The sequence below is a fragment of the Haemaphysalis longicornis genome, unplaced genomic scaffold (assembly GCF_048455015.1).
Source record: "Haemaphysalis longicornis isolate Haplotype H1 unplaced genomic scaffold, Haemaphysalis longicornis Haplotype H1 scaffold_9, whole genome shotgun sequence".
Taxonomy (NCBI): Eukaryota; Metazoa; Arthropoda; class Arachnida; order Ixodida; family Ixodidae; genus Haemaphysalis; species Haemaphysalis longicornis.
Genome location: NW_027526460.1, coordinates 36,667,380 through 36,691,299, shown reverse-complemented (window position 1 = coordinate 36,691,299; position 23,920 = coordinate 36,667,380). Strand labels below are relative to the sequence as shown.

The 23,920-nt window shown below is 48.8% G+C and overlaps 2 protein-coding genes across 2 annotated transcripts in view; one reads left to right on the top strand and one right to left on the bottom strand.

Moving 5' to 3' along the window:
- The window catches only part of LOC144152669 (uncharacterized), a 539,910-nt gene that overhangs the window by 78,469 nt on the left and 437,521 nt on the right, over nt 1-23,920 (top strand). The gene's annotated exons all lie outside the window — the stretch shown is intronic.
- Nucleotides 1-23,920, bottom strand: part of Ss (aryl hydrocarbon receptor spineless) — a 160,725-nt gene that overhangs the window by 74,609 nt on the left and 62,196 nt on the right. The window contains exon 2 of the mRNA XM_077683628.1: nt 7,793-7,995. Coding sequence (XP_077539754.1) covers nt 7,793-7,995 — 203 coding nt within the window. The remainder of the gene's footprint in view (nt 1-7,792; nt 7,996-23,920) is intronic.

The window sequence follows — 23,920 nt, the reverse complement described above, 5'->3', positions numbered from 1 at the left end:
GCCGCCTAACTATTTCTTTTTATAGTGGACTGCTCTGACGTCAGCCCAAACGCTGACGGGGCTGAAGAGACGCGCATGCGCAGTAGAGTGCGGACGGTGGACTACGACAACGAGGGAAGGAAGGACACCGCCCCGAGCATGAGATGCTTCGCATCTAAAACTAATACATCCCCCTCACCTTCACCTCCACCCCCTATAGGCCGGTTGGTCGAACGAGAAGCTCTGATGAGATTTCTGAACTCACGGCGCGTGCTTAAAACCGGGCTCCCATTGCATCAAAGCGGTTACTTACAAATCGCGAAAAAGCAAGGGTTCTAGATAAGAAGACAATACACACATCGATCTTGAAGGTGGAGTAAAATAGCATATTTTTATCTCATAAACCACGTGTCGGTACACATTTGGGTCGTTTGTAGATGCGTTTGCTTAGTGTGCTCAAAATCGTCGCATGGGTTCGTTTGATGATCGATTGGACGCATTTCCAGCGAAGGTTAGACGCGCTTTTAGCTTTCGCGCTTCTCTTAACTGTGGGATGGTAAGTTTTTAAATCCTGTTCCAGGGTGTCCATTTAAATTGCTTCAATGTATCCTACTCGGCTAGGTCTTCAGAAACCACCTGTTACACCAATTGTGCCTGTTTGTGCACTGGTCTTTTTGCACGTTTCGAAGCAAGGGCGGCGTACGTATAGCGCATGCGCGTCCGTTCTCCGCCGGGCGTGTAAGCGATGGCCTCGTATACAAGACCGCCGCCACCGCCGTCGGGCGCGGTGCTTATTGTACGTTAACGAGCAGATTTCGAAGCCACGAGCGAGGAAGCGCGCGACCCGGTAACCCCGATGCTCGCACATCAACACGTCCCTCTCTGCAAAGTTGCGGCGTGCGTGGGTTCCACGCCGCACCGTCGGCTCGTGTTTACGACCTCGTGTCCGGCAGTTTCGTATCGAGACTCGCGATTGTCCGTATAGGCCCGTGGTGGTCGTAAAGCAAAAGCGCGTCCCAACTCACCCTGTCTGGCGAACTTTTGCGTAATGGCGAATCCTGCACGGGTCGTCGCTCTAGAGACCGGCTGTATACGCGAGAGGAATGAGTGCAGATATCCGACTTGATAGCTGATATAATGCAGCACCCGCGATGTGTGTGTGCTTGATATTGCGAGGACATATATGGAGAAGAAGACACGTGAACTATATATAAGAGTGTGCGAATGAACGCCGAGCAGCAATAATTCACCTCATTGAAAGGGTATGCGTGCGCCTTTGCACGCATATCTTGTATTCGCATATCTCGATGTTTCTGGACTGTGGTTCGGACCGAGCTCCTTGAACACACTCCCATGCATTTGTTGGGTGCGCGTTTCTGCGTATGTCAGTGTTTGTGTGCGCTTTTGTGTGATCACGTGTGTTCACCTATTCTCACCTTGAATCATTTCCATTTGGAGTAGCGAGCCAAGCTCGCGGCTCGGCTGACCTTGAAGTTCTCTCTCTATCTCCCTTCTTCTCCCCCTCTCTGGGCGTTTTAACAGCAGAGCTGTGTAGGCCAACCCAAATCCGTTCGGGGTAAACAGAAAACCCCGAACACACGTGATCGCGTGCCCCGCCGCGACCGCCTGGCGTCGTCCGGGCTTGCGCGTGGGCTTACGCCACATGAGGAGCTCCCGCCTTCGTCGTCGTCACTGTCGTGTAGCGACCGGCGCGCCACGTGTCCGCCGCGCCGAAGACTGTCAAGCCATCCCCTCACCATCTACACGTGGAGACGGCCACCGGACCAGCTGACGAAGTGGAGGTCTACCAAGGCGAGGACGCGCTACAAGAGGATTTGCCCTACGCGGATGTGCCGTCTTAAGACGATGGCGTAAGGGATGGCGACGATTGCTTCTGAATAAAACACTGTAAATACTTTAGTGGTATTTGTTTTACAGTGCCGTCGAAAACGGCTTTGCACTGCTGTGGTCCGGCTGCTCCCTCTCTCCCGGGATCTGCTCTCAGTGTGGGGAGAAGCTAGGGCGACCCCCAGCTCTGCCGTTTCTCCCACCTTGCACTACTAGTGCAAGCTGCGCTAATTTTTTGATTCGCCAATTGATAAACTCTAATCAGGAGTAATAAAGTATGACATGCGATTGCACCGTCTAGGTACAACGCTTGCGCATTGCTGAGCATATTGCACAGTGTTTCAGGCAAGAATTTCGAGATCCTTTGTCGACAGGAAGAGTGACGGTTGTTCCCTGCTTTTGAATTGAATTGAATTGAATTTGAATTCCTTATTATTTACAACGGTATTAAATACATTCAAGTTAGTACACAGACAAGGGTCCCATAGTCAACAGACTGCAACGGGACCCTTTCTCTTTTTCATGCAAATAAATTCTGTTTATCGTTCAAATACAACTCGTCGACGCTTACTGCTGGATGTAGCCCGACAAGCCACTACAGCTTGAGCTGACTTGCTTATGTTAATGTGTCTGTAAACCATGAAAATAAATGTCATCATGGTCATCCTCACAATTATTGTTGACTAACGTGACCTGTACACTGCAAAATGATTTAGACCCTGTCTGTTTATAACTAACACTCTTACACCCTATCAAAAATAGCAAAAGCACCATTTGGAAATGTGTAATTAGCGATAAAGCACCATTCAAAAGGGTGTATTCTTGTGTTTTTGCTAGGGTGTAAGTGTGTCATAAACGACAAAACATCCTTAAAGGATGTTTTAGTTTGTTCTTCTGCTAGAATGTAAAGATGTTAGTACAACTATAAAAACGTGTCATGCAACGTGTAAATGCGTTCACCAAAACACAGGCTGAATGTGCTTTCAAATCTGCTTTCTTTTGTAAAGGACAAATCTTTCCAAGAGAAATATGAGTAAGTCCGGGTGCAGCAAATGTTGTTCTTTACAACTAAACTGAAAAGGTAGTTTCCCTCAAGCCAACTTTACCGCGGGTGCAAACAAAGTTGTTTTCCTCCAAGTACGGGATCCAGTTCTCCTAAAATAAATGCGCAGGTCCGGTACTATGATTTAACAAACATAGCGACAGGTGCAGCAGGACGTCTGTTCTGAAGCGGTGCAGCCGTCCCGGAATCCTGGCGATCCAATGGCCTATTTTCCTATTGGCGGTGAGATCTTTGAGTGGCGCCCCCTGGCTCTGACGTCAGATTAGGGATTCGCGCCGCTGTCGTCTGCTACACTCCGCTTATTAGGGGCAACAGTGCCTGGGCTAGAAATCGCCCGCTTCGTTGCTGTAGTGCGTTAAAAAGCTTATTTTTAGCGACTCAGTTATTGTGCCAGCTTCTGACGCATCTGAATAATTTCAAATTGTATCCCCCACAAGTTTGCAACACACGAAGAGATAGAGAACAACTTTCTTCAGAGTATCGGTCAGAAGATCGTGTGTAACTCGTCTTTTAATTCTTGCTTATTCGCGAGGATCAGCGATCAGAGCTTCTCGATAAGTATTCAAAATGCGTAGACTTCCCTGCAGTATTTTTGAGATGCTCCTATGAAGACTCAACAGTCTAATACTACGTACCAAGCAGCGGCCTCCACGCGCTCATTGCACAGCAGGAAACAAAAGCGGCTTTCTTCTATTTCTTTCGTTGTTGTCTTGTATCGGATTAATGTTTCTTGCTTTTTTTTCTGCCCAACGCATTAATTTTTCTGCGCCGTCACCAACTTCTTATTAGGAGGTTTCGGGATGTTTGGGAGCTTCACAAAGGTCGTGTGGATATTTCCTTCATTTTCTATGGCATACATTCCCTTCTTCACAAATTGGCTTTCATTACGGCTGCGTGCAAGAAGGTACATATCCGCAGCGTGCTTTGTTTATTCACATGCAAATACAATTATAAGGTTTGAGCTACGCCACCACGATCGCGCCCTAAACAACGTGGTCCACAGTACTCGAAGGCGGCTTTTGTGCTCCGAATTTATATCGTAATTATATCGTTATCATAACGAACTGACTCTCAACTCGAACAATGATGACATGATTACGGTGTTGAAGGCATGATATACTCGCTAACTAACGTAATAAATAGTATACGTGCATATATTACAAGGCTCGAAACCGAAGAAGAATTCCAAGTAGCTCTTTATTGCTTTTCAACCCTTCCAGGCGCGAACAACAAATCCTATTCTACTCGGGATGGCGTTCTATGATTTGAAGAAAATTTCTTTTACTCTCTTGTCCTGGACTGAGGACCCGGCCCACTAACCAGATCGATTTAATTGTTAAACAAAGTTTTCCCCTCCTCCTCTTACTCCTCCTCCTCCTCTTAAGAGCAGTTTTCCTATAACGCATATCCGAATATCGGGAAGATATGGCTGTGCAAAATGTTCCGAAATATCCCTCCAGGTCTTAACAAGCATATGTGTTACTATAAATTTAACGAAGACGTGACTCGTTTTGCTCAATAAACCTCCATACTGGTTAGATGCCTGGTATAGAATCAGCACGCGCGTATATACACACTGGGTTATTTGGAACTCAACCTACAGTTTTTGCAGTCTATAGTGCATGTCGGCAAACTTTCATGCCTTGACAACGTAAAGTGATGTGACAAAACGCGTTCGAGCGTTCGGCAAAGTTGCAAAAACTGTTTTTCCTTACATATGACTACCGGGAATCGTGATGCCTTCTGCCAAAGCCGACAGCTCTGAAGGCCTAGAATTTGTTTTGGTCTTCCATTTTCGCTGTTGTCGGTTATTAGCAGCTGACTGTTCGTTTTGTTCGAATGCTTACATGAGAAGCTGACGCCTAGCTCCGACTCTTCGCGCTCCGCACAGGACCGGCTTCGCAAGGAATGGGGTGGCGCCGGCAATGTTTCTCCCGCAGCGGTATCCAAAACTGTACTTTGACACCATGAGCTAGTGTATGCGATTTTAAGCCTATTATTATGATAATAAGTGACCCACACGCCAATTCTTGTGCGATCAAGCATCAGACGTTGACCGAGTGCAAAGAAACAGCAGGGAGAGCGATCCTGAGTGAAGCAGACGACAAATGCGAGAATCCCTAAGCTGACGTCACCGAGGCACGTTTCGCAGCGCCGCCTGTGTTCGCGCTCACCGCCAATAGGCCATTGGATCACCAGGAGAGACATTTTGCGCCTGATCCTCGGGTCTTTAAGGAACACACGCCTCAGTGACTCGTGGTGATTTCCCGGCAAGAAGGTGTTGATCCGGGGAGCAATTTCCGACATACCACGCAAGGCTAGGTCCTTCTGTTAATAAACATCATTACCACCACCACCGAACCACCATCGGATAACGATAACATTCAGAGAGGAAGATGACATAGATATTGATGAGGATGGTTACGAGGGGAAGAAGATGAAACTTAGGACAGTGTGTGTGCGTGCGTGCGTGCGTGCGTGCGTGCGCGTGCGTGCGTGCGTGCGCGTGTGCGTGTGCGTGTGCGTGTGCGTGTGCGTGTGCGTGTGCGTGTGCGTGTGCGTGTGCGTGTGTGTGTGTGTGTGTGTGTGTGTGTGTGTGCGTGCGCGCGCGTGTGCGAGAGAGAGAGAGAGAGAGAGAGAGAGAGAGAGAGAGAGAGAGAGAGAGAGAGAGAGAGAGAGAGAGAGAGAGAGAGAGAGAGAGAGAAAACGTGGACAATAAACCACGTGGCATTCGGCTAAGCAGCTCATATATATATCCCGGCCTTCGGGGCGCAAAGATTCAAGTGGGGTTGAAATAAAAAAGAACCGAAATATCTGCCGAGAACAAACTTTCGCCTCTCATCCTCGGCGTACGCGCGAAGAACTTGGCGGGGAGCTAAACTCGGGTGGAAAGATTTCCGTGCTCCACGTAATTCATCAACGAAGATTCTCGCCGCCGACCGGCCAACGTTCGCAGCCACCAACGATATAGAGACCGATGCACAGTGGTCGCTGAGAACTACACGCAGTTCTCCCCCATAGCACGCGGCGAAGATAGAGCGTGCGTGCGTGTGCGGAGGGAAGGAACGGGACTAGCAACCGAAAATCGCGTGACTCCCTTCGGCCGGGAAGGGAATGGGAACAGCTCCCGAACCGCAACAGATGGCACCGCAGGCTGACATGCATGCGGCCTATGTGCGTGGGAGCTTCCCTTACTTTCTCTCTCTCTCAGAACGTAACAAGAACAAATGCGATTAGAAATGTGGTAGGTGAAAAAAATAACGGTTGTGGTCAGCCGCCTTTTTAGAGCGTCGTCCGCACCAACACGTATAAGCAGGAAAATGTACCAGTACAGTACGTTTTGCTACCTTCCGCGAGAATTTTCGCGGGAAATAAAACGAATTTGTGCCAATTTCTCAGTTCCGATTTGACAATGACGAAGAACCCTGGGAAGCACCGTGTTTTCGCAACAGATAGAAGTTGTTTCTTTTCGTTTCTTTTTTCAGGAGATGTTTACTTGTCTAGAACTGAGCCAAACAACATAACCGAAGGACACATGTGCGGTTTTCTGCGCATTTTCTTGCCGGATCCAGCAATGGTGTGTAAGAACAGGCAGGTAGTGCTCTTACCCTCGTGCGCTATTGACTTTCCAGCTCAGGATACTACTAGATAGTTGTGGTGGTCTGGAAGATATATTACCAATCTCGACTAGGTCCCGGAGATAACGGCCCCGCTAAGTCTTCGCGCCCAGTGGCTGGAAAAGTGGCGCTCGAAGCGTGTCCCTGCCAAGAATAACTATACTCTGAGATCACAGTTTTTGCGCCAACTTCTTCCTTGCTCACGAGGATGGCTTGGTGGGCTAGTTGGTGTAGCATCGTAAAGGGTTAACAGCGCATAAACATGACGACACACAAGGAAGAGAAGACATGTAGACAAGCGCTGAACTAGAACTGCAGTTCAGCGCTTGTAGCTCAGCGAGTTGTAGTTCAGCGTTTGTCCTGTCTTCTCTTCCTTGTGTGCCGTCGTATTCGTGCGCTGTTAGCCCTTTATGATTCTTCCTTGCCTCCACCTCCTCCCGCATCAGCAGCGGTCGTATCTTCAGCCTCACCAACATCCGACGCATGCTCTATTATTTACTACGTGATGCAGCAACTGCTGACGTTAACAACTGCTTTGATTGTCTGTTTAAGCTCCCACCGCGTCCGCTACTTCAGTTCGTAATTTTATACCACGATGTAATTGCCGGGAGAGAGGGGGGGGGGGGGTGGCTGCCTCACTAACTGGCTTGACGGCTACAGCCACTAATCTCTTCGTAAAAAGAACTAGTCCTTTAAATATGCCATTGCGAATGGTCTATTGAGAAGTAGTCACCGTGTAAAGCTGCTACGTATTCATTTTATATCATTATACAGAAACTGTCTGCAAGACGAACTGAGTAATACCAAGCAGAAAAGCTGCATCTGCAAATAAAAGCCGTAACTTCGCATTTAAACTGGATCAAAATTTCAGATTGCTCAGAAAGGGCCAAGTAAAGCGAGATCAGAAGTTAAAAGAAACCGTTTCTGCATAGGTCGTGTGGCAAGGGGCGCAGACACCCATCTCTTTTGTTCTTTTACCCGTTCCTTGTGACACCTGAATACGGACTGAGAAGTATCGGCCATTTCATCTCTTAATCAGGGCATTAGTCCGTTAATGCGATCAGGACATGCCCCAGGCTTTGCTGCGCATGCGCAGTAAGGTCATCGTGTCGACTGCACCAATCATATACATATATGTCCGCTAGCACAGCCCACTAATAAACTGCTTGCTCCCAGGACAAAGAAGTGAAAAGGGTCTCTACGGCTGCACAATGCTGCATGCTGTGAGGCAGCTGCATAAAGGGTTACAGCGCACAGTGAAGTATTTTTGAGCGATGCTGCGTACCTTGGAAGTAGCTCTTGGTGCGGAGGTAGGAGACGCTGAGCCTGAGTATGGACAGCTTGTCGAGCTTGGAGAGCACGTTCTGGTCGAAGGGCAGAAGGCTGGCCAGCGTGTCCAGCTCGGCGTTGAGCCGCTCCCGGTGCCGCTTGCTCGGGTTGGACTTGGCGGGCTGGCCGTTGGGGCCTTCTTTGGGGGCCACACGAACGCTGTGGTGTGCAGAGAGAGATAAGGACCTGGTGTGAGCACATTATCTATACACAGAGACCAAAGATATATAAATGCGAATGAGTAAACGGTATTTCGCATATGGGCGGGCAGTATAAACGGCGTGGAACTGGGGGGTTGGCGTGAAGAAGAAAGGAGGGTCCTATTGGAGAGATACACCAACCGCACAGGTGAATAAAATAACTCGAGCCTCTTGTAAAGGTGCAGGTGTGTACAGTTCATGATATATTTCTACAACTGTGTTTTCGGAAGTTTCAAGAGGTGCTTAAGCCTCTCCTCCCATTAAATTTTATTGATGCACTTCCCTGCAATGTAAACAGTATTCCCAACGAGTCGACTTCAACTGTCCCTCTCCTAAAAGACCTACAGCGGCCGCCAAAAAATAATCCCAGATTCCTCTTTCAAAATACAAAAGTGGCATCTGAATGGTGTATTTGTCACGCACACACACATGGAAGGAGGTCATCGCGTCCTGTTTGGGGACCATAGTCCCTCGCCGCTATACAGCGGGCATCGAGCTCTTGTATCACCAAACACTCCAGCTTTTAACACAACAGCGAGTCGTGATTGCGATGATGACGATGTGTCCTGAAGTGTGTAAGTGCGGGCGGACATGTTTTTGCTTGTAGCCAGGCATGAAACACCTTCTATAACAACTAAGAGAAACGATACGGCTTGACAACGGTTGCCAGCCTTTGAAAGAGCAAGCGAACTTGCGCACTATGGGAGCCGCCGATTTGAGCCACCGACACGTTTTTTGCGCTCACTACAGAGAAACGCGCAAGCGTGCACCGCAGATCGAATGAAGATTGCGGGGCAAAGACGCGGAAGATCATTACTTAAGGGGCAAGAAAGACACGGTGAACCCAACGAACTATATTGACTCCGCTTCGTACTGGTGTGGCCACGTCGCGTATTACTGGAAGAGAGGCGGCTGATGCTTCGATGCTACAGCACATTCCGCGTTGCAAAGACAACACAGGAATTGTACGTCTAGTCTGGTGTCTTCAGTGCTTGCATTATGCATGGTTGCGTTGGCGTCCGGTAAGCCCTTGCGGAAATAACATAGCGGGGCCTACAACGACTCCTTGTAACATCAACATAGACGAGTAAGGATATTTCAGCTTCTGTTTTCGTGCAAACGGGAGAGAATACGGCAGCGCACACCCTTTAAAGCACTATCGCCCTTTTCCCGTCTTCCGAGCTGCTGCTGCTGCTGCTCCGTCGATATATCGACGCCGAAGACAGCCTCGAGCCAAAGTGCAGGGGAGCGCTGCGGCGCTCCTTAATTGAGGTTTCTGCGACTGTTCGCGGACGCCCTTAAAGAAACTTAATGGATGCCAAGTTTTCCTCCCCCTCCTGGCACCGGTCGATAACACCAACCGCGCGCTGGGGATGACGCACCCGCCCTAAGGATATACAGAAGCACATGTCCACCAATGAAAGAGAAGCGCATCTCCTTTTTTGTATCCGCGTTACAGTGGTAACAATAATGCCTATCATTTTAAAACGATTTTGTACGTTGAATGTTAGGCAGGCGCACGGGTGCTACGCAAAATGCTTATGTCGCTTTCCTGCTTCGGCAGAACGCTTCTTAACGATCCCAAAGTGCCGAAAACCGGTGAAATCAGTGCGTGCGGTGGTAGAAAATTATCAAGCGACCTATAAGTACTGCAAGTTCCTTGGCGAAACTCAAGTTAATCTCCTCATCGACCAAGGTCGACACCCCAGAAAGCGGTCAACCACTACTTTTTTTAAAGCTGTGCTTCATAACGGATCTTTCTCTGCTGAATGAGTTTTAACAGCAAGCAATATTGACCGATACAAAGCTGTTCACACGGCGCATACATTCGGAGTGTCTGAAGCACTGAAGAGTCTTCCTTCGCATCCAATCCTCTTAAACGTCACTTCGTAAGACGTTTTAAGTTGGCACTTTAAAGTACTGTGTAGCGGATCCGCGGCGCCAACGTTTAAGCGAAGCTTAACCACCCCTTCCGTAAAATTTATGACGATCTGAATGGGTGTGCGCACAGCGCGATGTGAAGAGAATGGGCAAAGCAAAAACGCGAATCAAACAGAGCCGAGTTCCGCTTGGCCGCTTGAGAACTGAAACGGACGTGAAAGCGCAGATGAACGGGCAGCTGTATATGCAAATGAAAGCTTGGCGCGATGAAAACCAACTTGGGGCCCCAGACTTCCAGAGCAAGCGAGGAGAAAGAAGAGTGCGGACTAAACGGTGTGCGGGAAAGTTGGGAGAGACGGAGACCGCCTCCGCGATGGCGTCGCTGCCCCTCCGCAAGGCGGCTTCCACGCCTTGCAGCGGCGTTCCGCGGCGGTGCCAACTGTTTGGTTCGCGTCCTGGAAGAACGCTTCCTCGCGATCCTCCTCTCGGCTTCCCTCCGCGAGCCGCTTTTTCTCCCCTCTGCCTCTCCACCCGCCATTACGCTTAGGACGGGCCGCCCCTTTCTGTGGCCGACGCATTCAATCAAGATGGCGTGCCCCGCTCACATCTCGTTTGCGCGTTGACCGCCGGGCGCGCTGCGAACATTACCCGGCCCCGAGGCGCTAATTCGGTTGACTGGGTGCCGAGGTTCTCGCTTCTGCCGGCTAGGACCGGAGGAGCGGGATAACCGCTACGACGACGACCAAGCGCGAGCTTCGAGCGTTGCGGAGGAGCAAAGAAAAGATGAAGAGAGAGCCGCCGGTAACTTTGGCCCCGGGAACGTTTACACTCGCAGGCAGCGGGCGAGAGAACGACGGTAGCGGTGGAGTCTCGCTTCTCACGTTCCGGCCTTTCGCACTGCCCAGGGAAGCCGCTAAAACGCGGCCTGGCCGCTAACGCCTCTTCGCTTTCCGCGAGCGCTCGTTGCCGACACACGGCACGCCAGCCGCTCAGAAAGCTATGCCGGCGGCAGCGGTCGTCTGCCCGGCTCTTACTTAATCTCGGACTTGAAGTACTTTAATTATCTTTCCTCTCTCCATCTCTATCCTGCCTTCTGTATGTTCCCCTTTTGTGTTTTCTTTTTACAACAAGTATTTAGGGAAGTAAGTTCGTTTCCCCTTGAACGGCGTCGTAACAGTAGACCATCTGAAAACAAGCTTTGCATCTTGTGGAAGAGCATGCGGATTAATGTTTTAAGCGTTGATGAAGTTGTGGCGGTTCTGAACTCAGTCTATAGCTTTGGGCACTACACAAAGGCCGTGTGTATCCTAAACTGGGTTTATAAATGAGTTGTGAAACGGTGAAGAAATCAAAGGATAATATGTAAGGAGGCGAATAAAAGTTCCTGTGAACGTGAAAAAAAAAAAAAAAAAATCTAGTACGGCACTGCATTTCCGTGCCGTGCCGTACTGCAGATATTACTGAAAGCCGGACCAGGAATCCGGATTTAAAAGCTTTATCACCCTTTTTTTTTTTTTTAAGTTGTCGTCCATTGGTAATCCATTGTTTGGGGTCCGTGTACGCGTGAATACGCTTGAAGCATGGCAGCTGGCGCCTTTTCGATACACTGTTACAGCGAAATTTGGCGCGAATTTTTATACATGCTCAATAATCGGACTCTTGGCTAACAAGCGAATGCCAAGGCATATGACTCGCCGCAGAAAATTTTACTTTAAGCAAATTTATGTACGTCTCCAACTACACTCCTTTGCAAACTGTAATTACGTACATGAGAACTGTTCCATGGGAAATTGCGGTAAGACACAGATGAACGTGCATCTTTAAAAGCTGAAAAATGAAGAAAATTATATAGGCATGCCATTTTTTATGCATCTCCAAACGTAATAATAAGCAGGTATTTCTTAGTCTGGTCAAATTCTGGAAAACATTCTCGGCTTGCCAATATCATTTTGTGGTGGATGGTTGCAAAATGCATCTACAAAGAGAAAGCAACCAAAATAGAGGTTGAAAAAATGTGAACGTCACTGTCCTGTAATGACGTCACAGGTGCTTCGAATCCACTTTTATTCTGCTTCGCCGTCCAGTTTAGTCAGGCCGCTAGTTGAACGCTTCACGAAAAAAAAAAAACAGTGCATAGGAGGACCTTCGGTATGGTCATTCAGGCTGCCACAAACATACCAGCGCATTTCTTTTCTTTTCACTATTTTTTATTCCCCATAGCGCGGCGACGCCGCAGGGGGACCGCTTTAACCAGGGTTCCTGGTATGCGGGATTCGCTACGGCCTCCACTGTGGAAATGAGTGCGCCCCTCTGCCGGTCGACCTTTCCGAACGACACGTCCGCAGACGGCAAAGGAATCGGCACGGTCAACGCCTACACAAAGGCTAGGCCTGTCCACGTTCTCCTCTCCCGCTGTTCTTTCTGTCCAGCCAGTGGCTCTGCATGCCTTGAGTTCGGAAAGGCAGATCTGGACGATCGGGCTTTCGGCGTTGACGTCGGCTGCAGGCCATGTGGCCTCGGTGGTGAAGCGAGCGCTGTCTCGGCTCGCTCGCATTTTGCATAGCAGAGTGATTAGCGTCAACCGTGTCATTACGAGAGCCATCTTTCAGCGACGGCCGTCCGTCCGTCCTGCTGGATCAGCCACGTTCTTCCCTCTCTCTTTTACCTCTCCACTATGCACCCCGTGGCCCTCGAGGATTGCACAAAACTCGCTCCGCGGGAGATGGGGCGATCCGATTGCTGCAACAGCGTTTGCGTCCAAACCGAAGCGCACGCTCACGAACCTCCCGACGAATGCGAAAAGAAGATCCCTGTTTCGCCACAGCAGTTCTGCCAGCCGTTTCTGATGCTCCGCTTCCTGCGGGTAGCATAGATACGCGGCGTACATCAGCTTGCAAGCATGGCGCACGTGGTGTCAGGTTACTGGCGATATAACACTAATAATTAGCACGCGGTTTTCCTCCCGCCGCAACTTGTCCGAAATAAGAGCTATGGGAAATTTAGTTTACTTCTCCGCTATTCCTTTCTGGAGCGATCTTCAGCTTCAAACAAAAGAAACTAGTTCACTGCAGCACTTCAAAAAAAATTCAGCCACAGACCACTCACCCACTAAAACTTAGAGTATTATTGTGTGGCTTTTTTAGGGGCGAATCCCCACAGGGGCTCGGGCCGTCGTCGTCTCACGTCGTCGTAGTATCATGTAGTCACGGTACTAAAACACCTGGACACTTGTTTTCCAACGCCTCGTGCTAGAACGTTTCATCGCCGTGGGCAAAAACGCGTATTAATAAGACACCGGGACACTCATTTACTCCTCACGCTAGAGAGCTTCGTGTTTCAATAACACGAGACTTACAGCAAAGCCATATACCTCTACCCCCAGCGGTTTCATCTCCGTGGGCAAAAATACCAGGGCGCCAAGAATACACTTATACACTGCATGCTTCTATCCCTCCCCTGATTTCACGTTAGTGGAGATGACCCAGGATTTTTCGTTTCTTTTTTCCTTTCGTCTAAGGGTTTCGTATTACTTTATACCAAGTTATTGTGTATTATCTAGAAAACCTCTCGTTCAATGTGTCTTAATATAGACATTGTATAACTCCTGACGCACTTACTCGCTCATTCTTTGCTCAGTATTCGTTGTCTCTCAACCAAATACCATAGGAGGTCCCACCTGCGCTTTATATTAACGTTGGGATCTCCTTCAGTATATACTACCTAACGTAAACGTACTTTTGTATTTCTATGAATAAATTTTAATTTCGACGTGTGAATTTGACGAATCTTTGTGCGACAACAATCATCAGGCTTGTACCTGCGCATTCCTTGGTCAAGGGAGCGCACTGTTAATAAAACCGCAGCAGTGAAAAGCGGGGCAATCGGTGTTCCGTCAAGCTGGCACTGCCGCCACGGATGAAGCAGCCGGTAGGTCACGTCATAAGGAAGGAGCGGTCATCGGTGCTAACTCAGTCTTCGGTGGCAGACATTGAGCTCGCTTTGCGGCCGAGAAGTATGCGTGTAAAATCTAAACGAAGCCCGAAACAAGTCAGGTATAAAATGCAGAAAATAAAATGGCAGTAGAAAGAGAGAAAAGGTAAAAGGAAGCCAGGGATGTTAACAAGGATACGGCCTAGTATGCTATCCACACGTGGGAAAGGGTAACAATGAGGAAAACAGAAAAAGAAGGGGAAAGGTACAGACAGAGTATAAAGTGGTGTGCCGAGCGGTATGACACTATATAGACAAAAAAAGTTCAGTGAGTTCATAGAAGGTAGTCTTTTGTGCTACAGTCTTCTGTACAAGTCTGTCGCTTTTAGAAAACACAGGTGCGCTTTTTTTTCCCTTGTGCGTCGATGAAGGAGAAGGCCAGTGGCCCAGGATTTTCTCCTTAGAGAACGGGCGCCGAGAGTCTATAGCATCGAAGAGAGTTGGTTTCTTTCCGATGAAAAACGTGGGCACTCGCATAAGACATGTCATGTGGTCTCTGGTGTGTCACAGACTTCTCACGCTTCACGGGCTGCCATTCCAATCAAATAGGAGTAAGCAATTGTGAATGCGACTCCAAGCCGCAGAGACGACAAAGAACGGTTGCGTCAGACCATGTGGGGCCTAATGTAAGGGGACGCTGAAGATGCGGGTCCCGGCCAATAATTCGAGCGCTCGTGAACTCTTGGGTAGTCCATTTGGATGGCCTGGTCTCCCGAGCAAGATTACGGGGAGTCCTAGCTGCGTCCGTCCTGGATAACGGAATGGATATAGCCTCCGTTTTTTTGGTGTGCCAAGCGAGCGGCAGCGTCCGCACTTTTGTTTCCGACAATGCCGCAATGACTGGGAAGCCACTGTAAGGCAATGCCATGGCCCGCCTAGGTGGCACGGTCGTACAATAGTCTTATCTCTGCCAGCAGCTGTTCATGAGGTCCACGGCACAGGGCTGACTGGAGTGATTCAAGCGCAGGCTTTGAGTCGCTTCGGCATGATGCATCCGATCGCCTATCTTCGGCATCTCCACACCATTGAACAAATGCAGTTTGTTCAATTGTATGGAGGGCACAACGGATGGCAGTAGAATTTGGGCTCTGGAAGTGTACCTTAATAATCCATATAATGATCAAGTATGGCGGGAGGTTTCACAGCACTTCCGTGAACGAAGTTATGCAACATTTCCTCCCCCCCCCCCCCCTAAGGTCTACAAAGGGGCATCATGTATTGGGACACATCTTACGCGGCAAGTATTTCTTTTCGCACGGTAATGACATTATGTACCACTGACATATTCAGAATACAATGCCCAAATACGCGTAGCAGTAAAGTGACATCTGGAAATAAGAATAAAATGGGCTCATTCGGATGGCACGTTGCATAGATACATTTCTAAATCATTTCTAGGTCTAGTCAACGAGGAAAACCGTATGTGCGCCTGTAACGCCTAATGTGTCCCACTTTCGCCGTGAAAGGAAATGCTGGTAATAAAAGGCGCTAGGAGCCTTCGCACTTTTGCCACCTTCCGCGTACTGCCACTAAAAATGTCTGCGCAGTAATGCATTAGTGCATAATGCTGAAGCCGACTTTAAATTGACTTGATGCAGTAGGACAACATAGATTTATTCGATTCTTTAGTAGGATGACACTCTTCATCACCTTGTTATCCAGAAGATGACGTTAAGATCAATCAATCAATCAATCAATCAATCAATCAATCAATCAATCAATCAATCAATCAATCAATCAATCAATCAACAAGCGAGCTGTATTGCGTTCCATATAAAAGCATGGGGTCATATATGGAGGTATTTAAGATAAAGCCCTTGAGTCATCATACGTCATTCAAAGAAGCTCCCGCACAACGAGATCACTGCCGATGAACGTGAGCTTTCAAGCTACAATGACGACGGTCGAAAAATACATTGATTCGTCATCGAAGTGTGGCTACTACTCGTTTAGCTTTGACGATTCGCGTTCAACAATTTCTGACGCGTATTATCGCAATGTCGTCGCTGCATCAGCACAGCTCCGCCGCGTTTTCGCCTCGTCGACTCCGATAATCATCAGCAAATTTCATCCGCATTTCCTTGTGGCCAAAGCGCGTCGCTCCGTGCATTAGACACAACCGACAACGACAGATGAGTACCCGCGATTTCAGCGACACGAGCGACGCGGACAAGGGCGTCGCTCCAACAAACTACGGTCCTCAGATCATTTGTCAACGCACACATACAAGGGCGCAGCGCGATCTCCGATAACCGCGGCAGCTTGGCGTTCATACATACATTAAGTGGCGCACGGGGCACAAACACCAGGTGGCGCGTACACGTTGCGAAAGTGGCAGCGCGCAAACCGAGGGTATAGCCTTGCGAGCCGTCACCGCTATCAGCGCGTCGCCGAACTGACCCGCGGTTCTTGCTCGGGGCTCATCTCCCAGCTTCTTGCCTATACACACTCGCTCTTATCTCTGCCGAGGCATCGGCGGCACGCTCATTACACCGGCCTTATCGGCAAAGGGCGTGCTCGCTCACAAGCCACCCTAAACGAAGGAAAAAAAATATACACCTGGCGCCCCCTGGCGGCAATGCGGGCGTACTATCGTTTCGGGGTTCGTTACTGCAGCCGCCGTTGCAACGACCAAAGTAAAAAGCTTGGCAGGGCAAGCTCATTAAATATCTATATCCCGCACGCGGCTTGACGACGGTCCTTTCCGTTTTGCTAATGATTCCTGAAACGGGCCCGTCGGTTTTGCCTTCTATATGTTGTACGAGGTGGAAGGTTCGGCTCTTCGAAGCTGCCATCGTGATGCCTTAGGAGTGGTTGATTTTTTTAAAGGTGATAGTCTTTCTTGGGATACTTGAACGGGAAAATCGGCCAAACTGAAACGAAGTCTGCGCAATAGTCTTCTATACTCACAGCGAAATCTAAACGCCCAAGTCCGGTTTTAATGTTGATACTTGTCAACATTGTTGAACAAGAACAACACATTACGCAAATATAAGGCAGAAAATCAATACATGAGGAATATTTACAGTGTTCCATTATTAAAAAATTACGAATTCTTGCTTTTTGCGGTAGCAAATAAAATACTACATCAGCTGCAGCAAACCGTCGCCTGCTGTTGCCCGCGCTACCTGGCGGAAAAATCAAACGGCAATAGCAACGAACGGTTCCACTAGATAGATTCCATGTTCTGCATGGAATGCCCCTGGAGTAGGGCAACGTGGTTCTATAAACGTTGTAGTCGGTTGCCTCGACTCACGCGCGTCTCCGCCGTACGGCAGCGCTGAAATCGAGGCACCCGACTTGGAGCAGTGGAACGCGGTAAATTTAAATTGACTTGAGCAAACCTCTAACGTGTTATCTTGGAAGGAACGAGACGGGAGAGGAACAGCATGAGGGGTGAGCGGGAAAGAGAAGGAAGGCATTTACTTGCCAGGGGTGTCACTTGCGTCGACATTTGCAACGAAAGGAGCAGATACGCGGCCATTTTTTTCTGTTCTTTTCAAACCTTGTGCCCTTGTTAAAGCGCATTGTGCTTCGTTTCTGAAGCTAAGCCGGAAATGTCTATATTTTGTTGAACGCGTGAGGCACAGAAAATCATTGCCAGGTACACAGAATCGCACAGGAAACGGAGCGCGCGCCGGGTAAAGGAAGCAGCAGCGCCGCAGTAGGGTTCTGAGAAAGGCCGGAGGACCCGTCGCAACTAGAGTCGGGACGAAGCAGCGACGCAGAAGGCTCTATTCACTTGCGCAGAAGACAGAGAAAGTACGCCACGGCGTAAGAGGCTATAGATGCCACTCGTCAAAACCGCCGTCGGGTGGAACCGGCTGCGGCAATGTAACACGAAAACTCGACAGAAAGTTCTACAGGACATCAACAGAACGTCCAACTATAGGATTCCGCCTTCACATTCTTAGAATGTTCTAATCCTCCCGTGTAATCTTCAACGTTTTCTTGTGCGAGTATAGCTTCTGGGTAGTATACCTTCACGCCGCCCCACTGTCCCTTGCAAAAAAAATGTTCCGTGTACAATGAGAGAAACGCCATTGATAATATTACTATGTATATAACGTATACCGGTTGGAACGAACTTGGAGAAACTGCAGAAGAACGTGTCTAGTTTAGCCAAAACTTGTTTAATGAAGGGACTTTTTTTTTTTTTTCAGAGAGGCGCCAGATGTTGGTTCGACAGTCCTGACCTATCCACCGCCCGCCAGTGGTGGAACTGGCAGTTGCCACAGACGTCATGATCCATTTAACAGGAGGATTGCTCAAGTATAGATAAATGTAAGCCCTGAGTTATTTGTACAGTGATAAGTTGGGACTTCATGTGTTTTCGATTCAGTATAGCGGCGCTCAGACGAAACTATCGCCTGAAATTTAATGAAAGCCTGACCCCACCTAAGTAGCAAACAACGCTTACTACTGCTACTATCACCTCTACTACTTTGACTACCATCACATGTAAACAATAACTGTCATTGTCATATATATGTCGAAGCAAGGGATTGCCAAAGGGGCCAAATGCAGACCACCGCCGGCGCGGGGACAGTAGGCAGCCTTGAATGACGGTCAGCGTTGCATGAAAGCGACAGAACGCTAGCAAACACTTGCTTGAGGGGCGTGAGAAACTCTGCGGCAAAGCCTACTTCAACGCGAAATCAAACTTCCAAACAAAGTCAGCAACACCGGCTAGTGCAAGTGATGCAGTGACAATGCACAACAACAAGCCCCTGCTGGTGCGTCTGCAACCGGCATGCTCGTGTGCGTCACAGGACGGAAGTGGATGGGCGTCTATGGGAGAGGACATAAATATGGTGATGATGACAACGACGATGGTAATGATGGTAATACTAATGATGATGATGATGACCAAATTCTAGCACCCGCAAGCATGTCACCAGCATCCAGCGCTTGGCATGCATAGTAAAAAGAGAGAGGGAAAAACAACGACAACTACTCAGCTATTTTGTATATACGGTGCGTAGGCGAAGTGTATTGGGGAAGGAGTCAGGCCTAGATTAATTATGAGGTTTAGCGTGCCGACCTTACACAGGCGATGACGCGCGCTGCAGTGGATGGCTCCGGATTGATTTTGACCACCTGGGATCTTTAAAGTGCGCCGAAATTTCGAACACACGGGTGTTTTCGCTTCTCGCCTCCATCAGAAAAGTGGCCGCCGCGCCGGGAATCGAACCGGCTGGAGTCAGGAATACCCGGAGGACTACCGCCTCTGGGTACATCGCTGGTATAGATTCTTCCGAATAGACGGCTTCTGAAATTGCATTAGCCACGTTAGGTCGCTTGTAAGGCCATTCCTGGTTTAACGTTACGCAAAAACAGCCGTGTTGATTTCATTTTACTTAGTCTTTCTTTCCAACGAAAGCCTGGCACGACGAGACACGTGGATTACGCAAATAAGGAACGAAGCGGAAGTGGGTGAAGGTCGTGTTCTCAGCACCAGCGGCACATCGCCGGCGATAAGGGAAGAACGCACGATCGTTATTATGTCGTTAACGGGAGGAAACTGATTCTCCTTCTCCCTTAGTATTGTCAGCATAAAAAGAACGCGACAGGGTCACAGAGGACCAACAGAAGGGTAAACAGGTGGCAAGGCGCGAAATTTAAAATCGCAACAAAGGTTGCTGCCGGAAGGTTGCAGATGTTGCAGCTCGCGCAAATGTGATAAGAAAACACGAGACGCGCCGTAGTCGGGGGCTCGGGAATAATTAAAGTGAAAGCTTTTTTTAGTGGTACCAAAGGCGTCCTGTCAAAAAGCTAATGCATTTCCCCAAGACCGGTTGGTAGACCGAAAAGCTCTGGTAAGATGTCTGGACACATGATGCGTGCGTGAAACCGTGGCTCTGGGTAGAAAGAACGGTTCTAGGCATTTAATTAATGCGCGAAAAATCGTCGCATGCGTTCGTTCTTTGCCATTTGGGTCTTTGAAGGTGTGGCCATCGACTGGACGCACTTTCAGCGAACGTTGGACACACTTTTAGCTTCCGCGCTTACTTCAACTTTCTTCGGGAAGGGATGGTGAAATGTTTTGCCTACCCGATGATCTTTAATGATCGCGGAACAGCGTCGCTTCGCGCCCTCCAGGCTTGCCTGGTGGCAGCAAAAACGGGGGACGGGTGACAAAACACAGAGACCCACAAAAATCGCCGTTGCACGTAATGAAACCCTGCTCCATGGTGTGAGACGAGTATACCCGCGTCCATCCATAATTTGCCGGGTGCGACCCTCTCAACTGGAGCGCGCTCTAATTCGCGCATGCGCAGCACAGGCCGCTCGTTGCGTGGGCGCCTCCCCCGCACGTTCCCGTCAACCCGGCTTCAGCGCATTTAACGCCTTCGAGGAAATACTAAAGCCTGCTTGGGAGTCATCTTTCCGACGTATACTCTGCTCCTGTGAGTGATGAAGTTCTTTTTAAAAAGAAAAGAGTTACCAAACGGACGTTGTAATGAGGTGTGCATGGCAAATCAAACTTCGTGAGTGTAGAAGGTTCGAGGCCTTCTCAACGAGGTGGTGTTGTCCCAGCCCCGCAACCAGCGCTCAGTGTCGCAACCGGCCGAAGCTGAGCGACCCCGACCCGATTCTGTGGCCCGGCGGGAGGCCGGGTGATCCAGCGACAATGCAGGGGAAGTGCGTGTATTGGTGGGAAGCGGGAGGAAAGGAGGGACCTCCGCTCTCTCTCTCTCTCCAAGTGCGCCGAGAGTGAGGAGGCAGGCGGAGGGAAGCCGGATCTAATGAGGACGTCAACGCCCATCAATTACAGCGCGCGTTATAACAGGCTGGTCACGTTATGATTACGCTCGCCGAGGCAGTGCGGCTTTGCCGGCGCGCATGCGTGTATTGCAGAGCGGCCACTCTGCGTTTCTTGGCCGACATGGACATTACAGGCTTTACCGGCCGGGTGTGACTAGTTCGGAAAGGGAAAGGATTTGAGCGTAGCCTGTTATATTTTGGGATGACTGCACAGCGCTAAGGCGAAATAGAAGACATTAGAAGGCTAAATAGGAGGAGAACTGCTAGGCATAAACGTTTTCTTTAGTCAATACGCAATGCAAGAGGGCAGGTGGACATAAATTAAGAATCTTTGATGACACCGTACGCGCATTTGTTAATCTCCCATTCAAGAAACACATTTATTTGCATGAAAGTGCCGCGAAGAGGTTCTGGCGAAGGGGCTGCTCTCTTTGACAATTCAAATGGCATCAAAGATTTCTCGTTGACGTTGAAACAGAAGGCTCAAAAAGATTGACCAATCTTTGAATGTTCTTTGAGAGGTACTCAAAAGTTATTTTTCCCCATTTCTGTTCGTTTGCTTTGCTCTTTGTTTTTATTCCCCGTACCGTGTACTTAGTAAAAAAAATCAGTTAACGACGGGTGTTTTTTCTGCTCACTACTTTCCTATGTTCCATCTTTCAGCGCTAGAAAGGTGTATTCTCCATCGCGTCACTAACAAGCCTAAATATCTGCCTGAAAATTGCATAGGCGGAAGATCAAGCAAGTCGTGCTCATGGCAATGATGATTTTTTTTTTCTACTGGTGCATCAAGCATTCAACGTTTGTTTACTGGCGCATTGTTTTTGCCGCACACTATATAGTGGAGCAAACTTTACTTAACATTCGCAATAATAACATGAATGTTTATCCTTAAAGCCAAGATATTTTTTAAACTTTAGATCAACAATTCTCCTGATTGCTGCCATGCCTCGCAGGTTCACTGTCAAGCAAGTCAAAGACTGCTGTTAAGCATTATTGTTCGCTAAGCATAAACGGTATCACTCGCAAACTTTGTGAAACAGGAAAAGAAAAAAAAATCCTGGGCCATCCCCATCAACGTGAAACCTGGTCAGGGGCGAAGCATGCAGTGTATAAGTGTATACTCGGAGCCTTGGCGTTTTTGCCAACGGAGATGAAACCGTTAGGGGTAGAGGTATACAGCTTTGCTGTAGGAGTCTCGTGTCTTTGAAGCACGAAGCTCTCTAGCGCGAGGCGTAAACGAGTGTCCCGGTGTTTTTTTCAGTACGCGCTACGAAGCTCTCCAGCGCGAGGTGTGAACGAGTGTCCCGGTGTTGTTTTGGTACGCGTTACGTTCGAGCGCGAGGCGTAAGCCAGTTTCGCGGTGTTTTAGTACAGTGACTACATGAGACGAACGACAATTACGACGACGACGACGACGACGACAGGGGACGCAAACAGCCCCAGCCCCTAAGGGGCTACGCCCCTATCCAAAAACCCGGCTTAGCCGTTAAAGATTTCATTTCAGTTTACATGTACCATTAACTTGTGTGCCTGTGCAGGTTTGTACACCAGTAGTCGTTATCCAGCCGAGTAAAAATGAAATAAAAATGTCATATGGCGATTGTGTTTCTCTTCGTAACGGTGTAGACTAATAGTTGTTATTCGGACGAACGAAAAAATGCCAGATGGCGGACGCACTCATTTGCATTTTCTGTATGCCCATGCACGCAAACAGATCGAATTCTAGATGTGCTTGCATACACTGCAAAGAAAGTTGCTGTAGCACCCACACTTCACAATCCAGTGATCCGCAATGCAAAATGGCACATCTGTTGACGTTCTTCGTCCTAATCCGTGTCCATAACAACGTCACGCATCAGCGGATCAGGTCGCACAACAGCCCAATCCGAACCCCCAACTTTTAGTCCTGAAAAACGCCAGTGCACTGACGCGCGCTCACACAGGAGACAGGATGTCAGCGCGCGCCATCCACGACGCATCGCTTTTCCGTGCCAAGTGATACGTACACACAAAAATACGTAGCCAAGACAAGCCAATCCTCCCTGGCAGTGACGTGCCGCCATGTGTTTCGCGTCTAACGGGCCGCGGGCTCTGCGGCGTGACACGGAGATGCATTCACGAGGCGACGACCACACGCACGTGTCCCGGCCGTTGCGGCGGCGATCACGCGAGTTCGCGTTTTCTCTCTCGCTCCGATGAGCTTCGATTGCCTGTCCGGACGGATTATACGAACCCGTCGACGGCTCCGCTCGGTAGTCTTGAGACCACGAGAAACCGCCTGCGGACCCCGTCAACCAGCTTATCCGCCCACCACACGGATATGGATTAGGAAGTGATGCTGCCCGTCTCTTTGCATTTATCAATATCTATATGTATATATCTATCTATCTATATATATATATATATATATATATATATATATATATATATATATATATATATATATATATATATACATTGTGCGTGTATGTGCGTGTGTGTGTGTGTGTGTGTGTGTGTGTATGGTGTGTGCACACTCTTTATCGTGTGCACAGCGAATGAAGACGGGAAAGGAGAAATCCAATCACTGTCCCTAGCTGCTGCCCCGATATGGTATAGGCTTCTTTTGTCAGGCGTCGGAGGAGGCCTTTGCACTACTAAGCCCCTGAGCGCGTTCCCGCTACCTTTCGACTCGCTCGATCGCTTTCGCTAATCCTCGCTATTCACATGCGGGCACGCCCTGTCTTTTTGTCCGGCGGACTTCGTCGAGTTCACTGACAACACGAAACACGTTCTGCGCGTATGCGTGAGAGTTATTGCCGTATACGCCGCGCTCTACATATGCCTATGTGCGACCCGCGCTAGCTATAGCCCTGCTCCTACGTATCTCGTTTTGTCGAGTAGTTATTGCTCGTATACATATCCGTGTCGTGTGGGAATGCTGTGATGCAATCAGCTTCACGAACAGGGTGGTTTTCAGTTTTTATTTTTTGTTGTCGTGGGCTGCTCCGGTGGTGTACTGTTCATGCTAAGTTACTACGTGGAGAGTACCACGGCACACACATATGCCTTCTGAGAAGGTAACCGCAGTTTTATTATGTCGAGGCGCTCTGGGCGTATTAAACAGTGAAGCCAGCGTCGACGCCAGATCCAAAATTTATACCCCGCTGTGTAACTTCATTTCTGGTCGCTTTAATTATGTCATTGTACGCTTATATAGGTAAGTTAATGTTAACTCCTGGGCTTTGCTTTAGCTTTTCGCA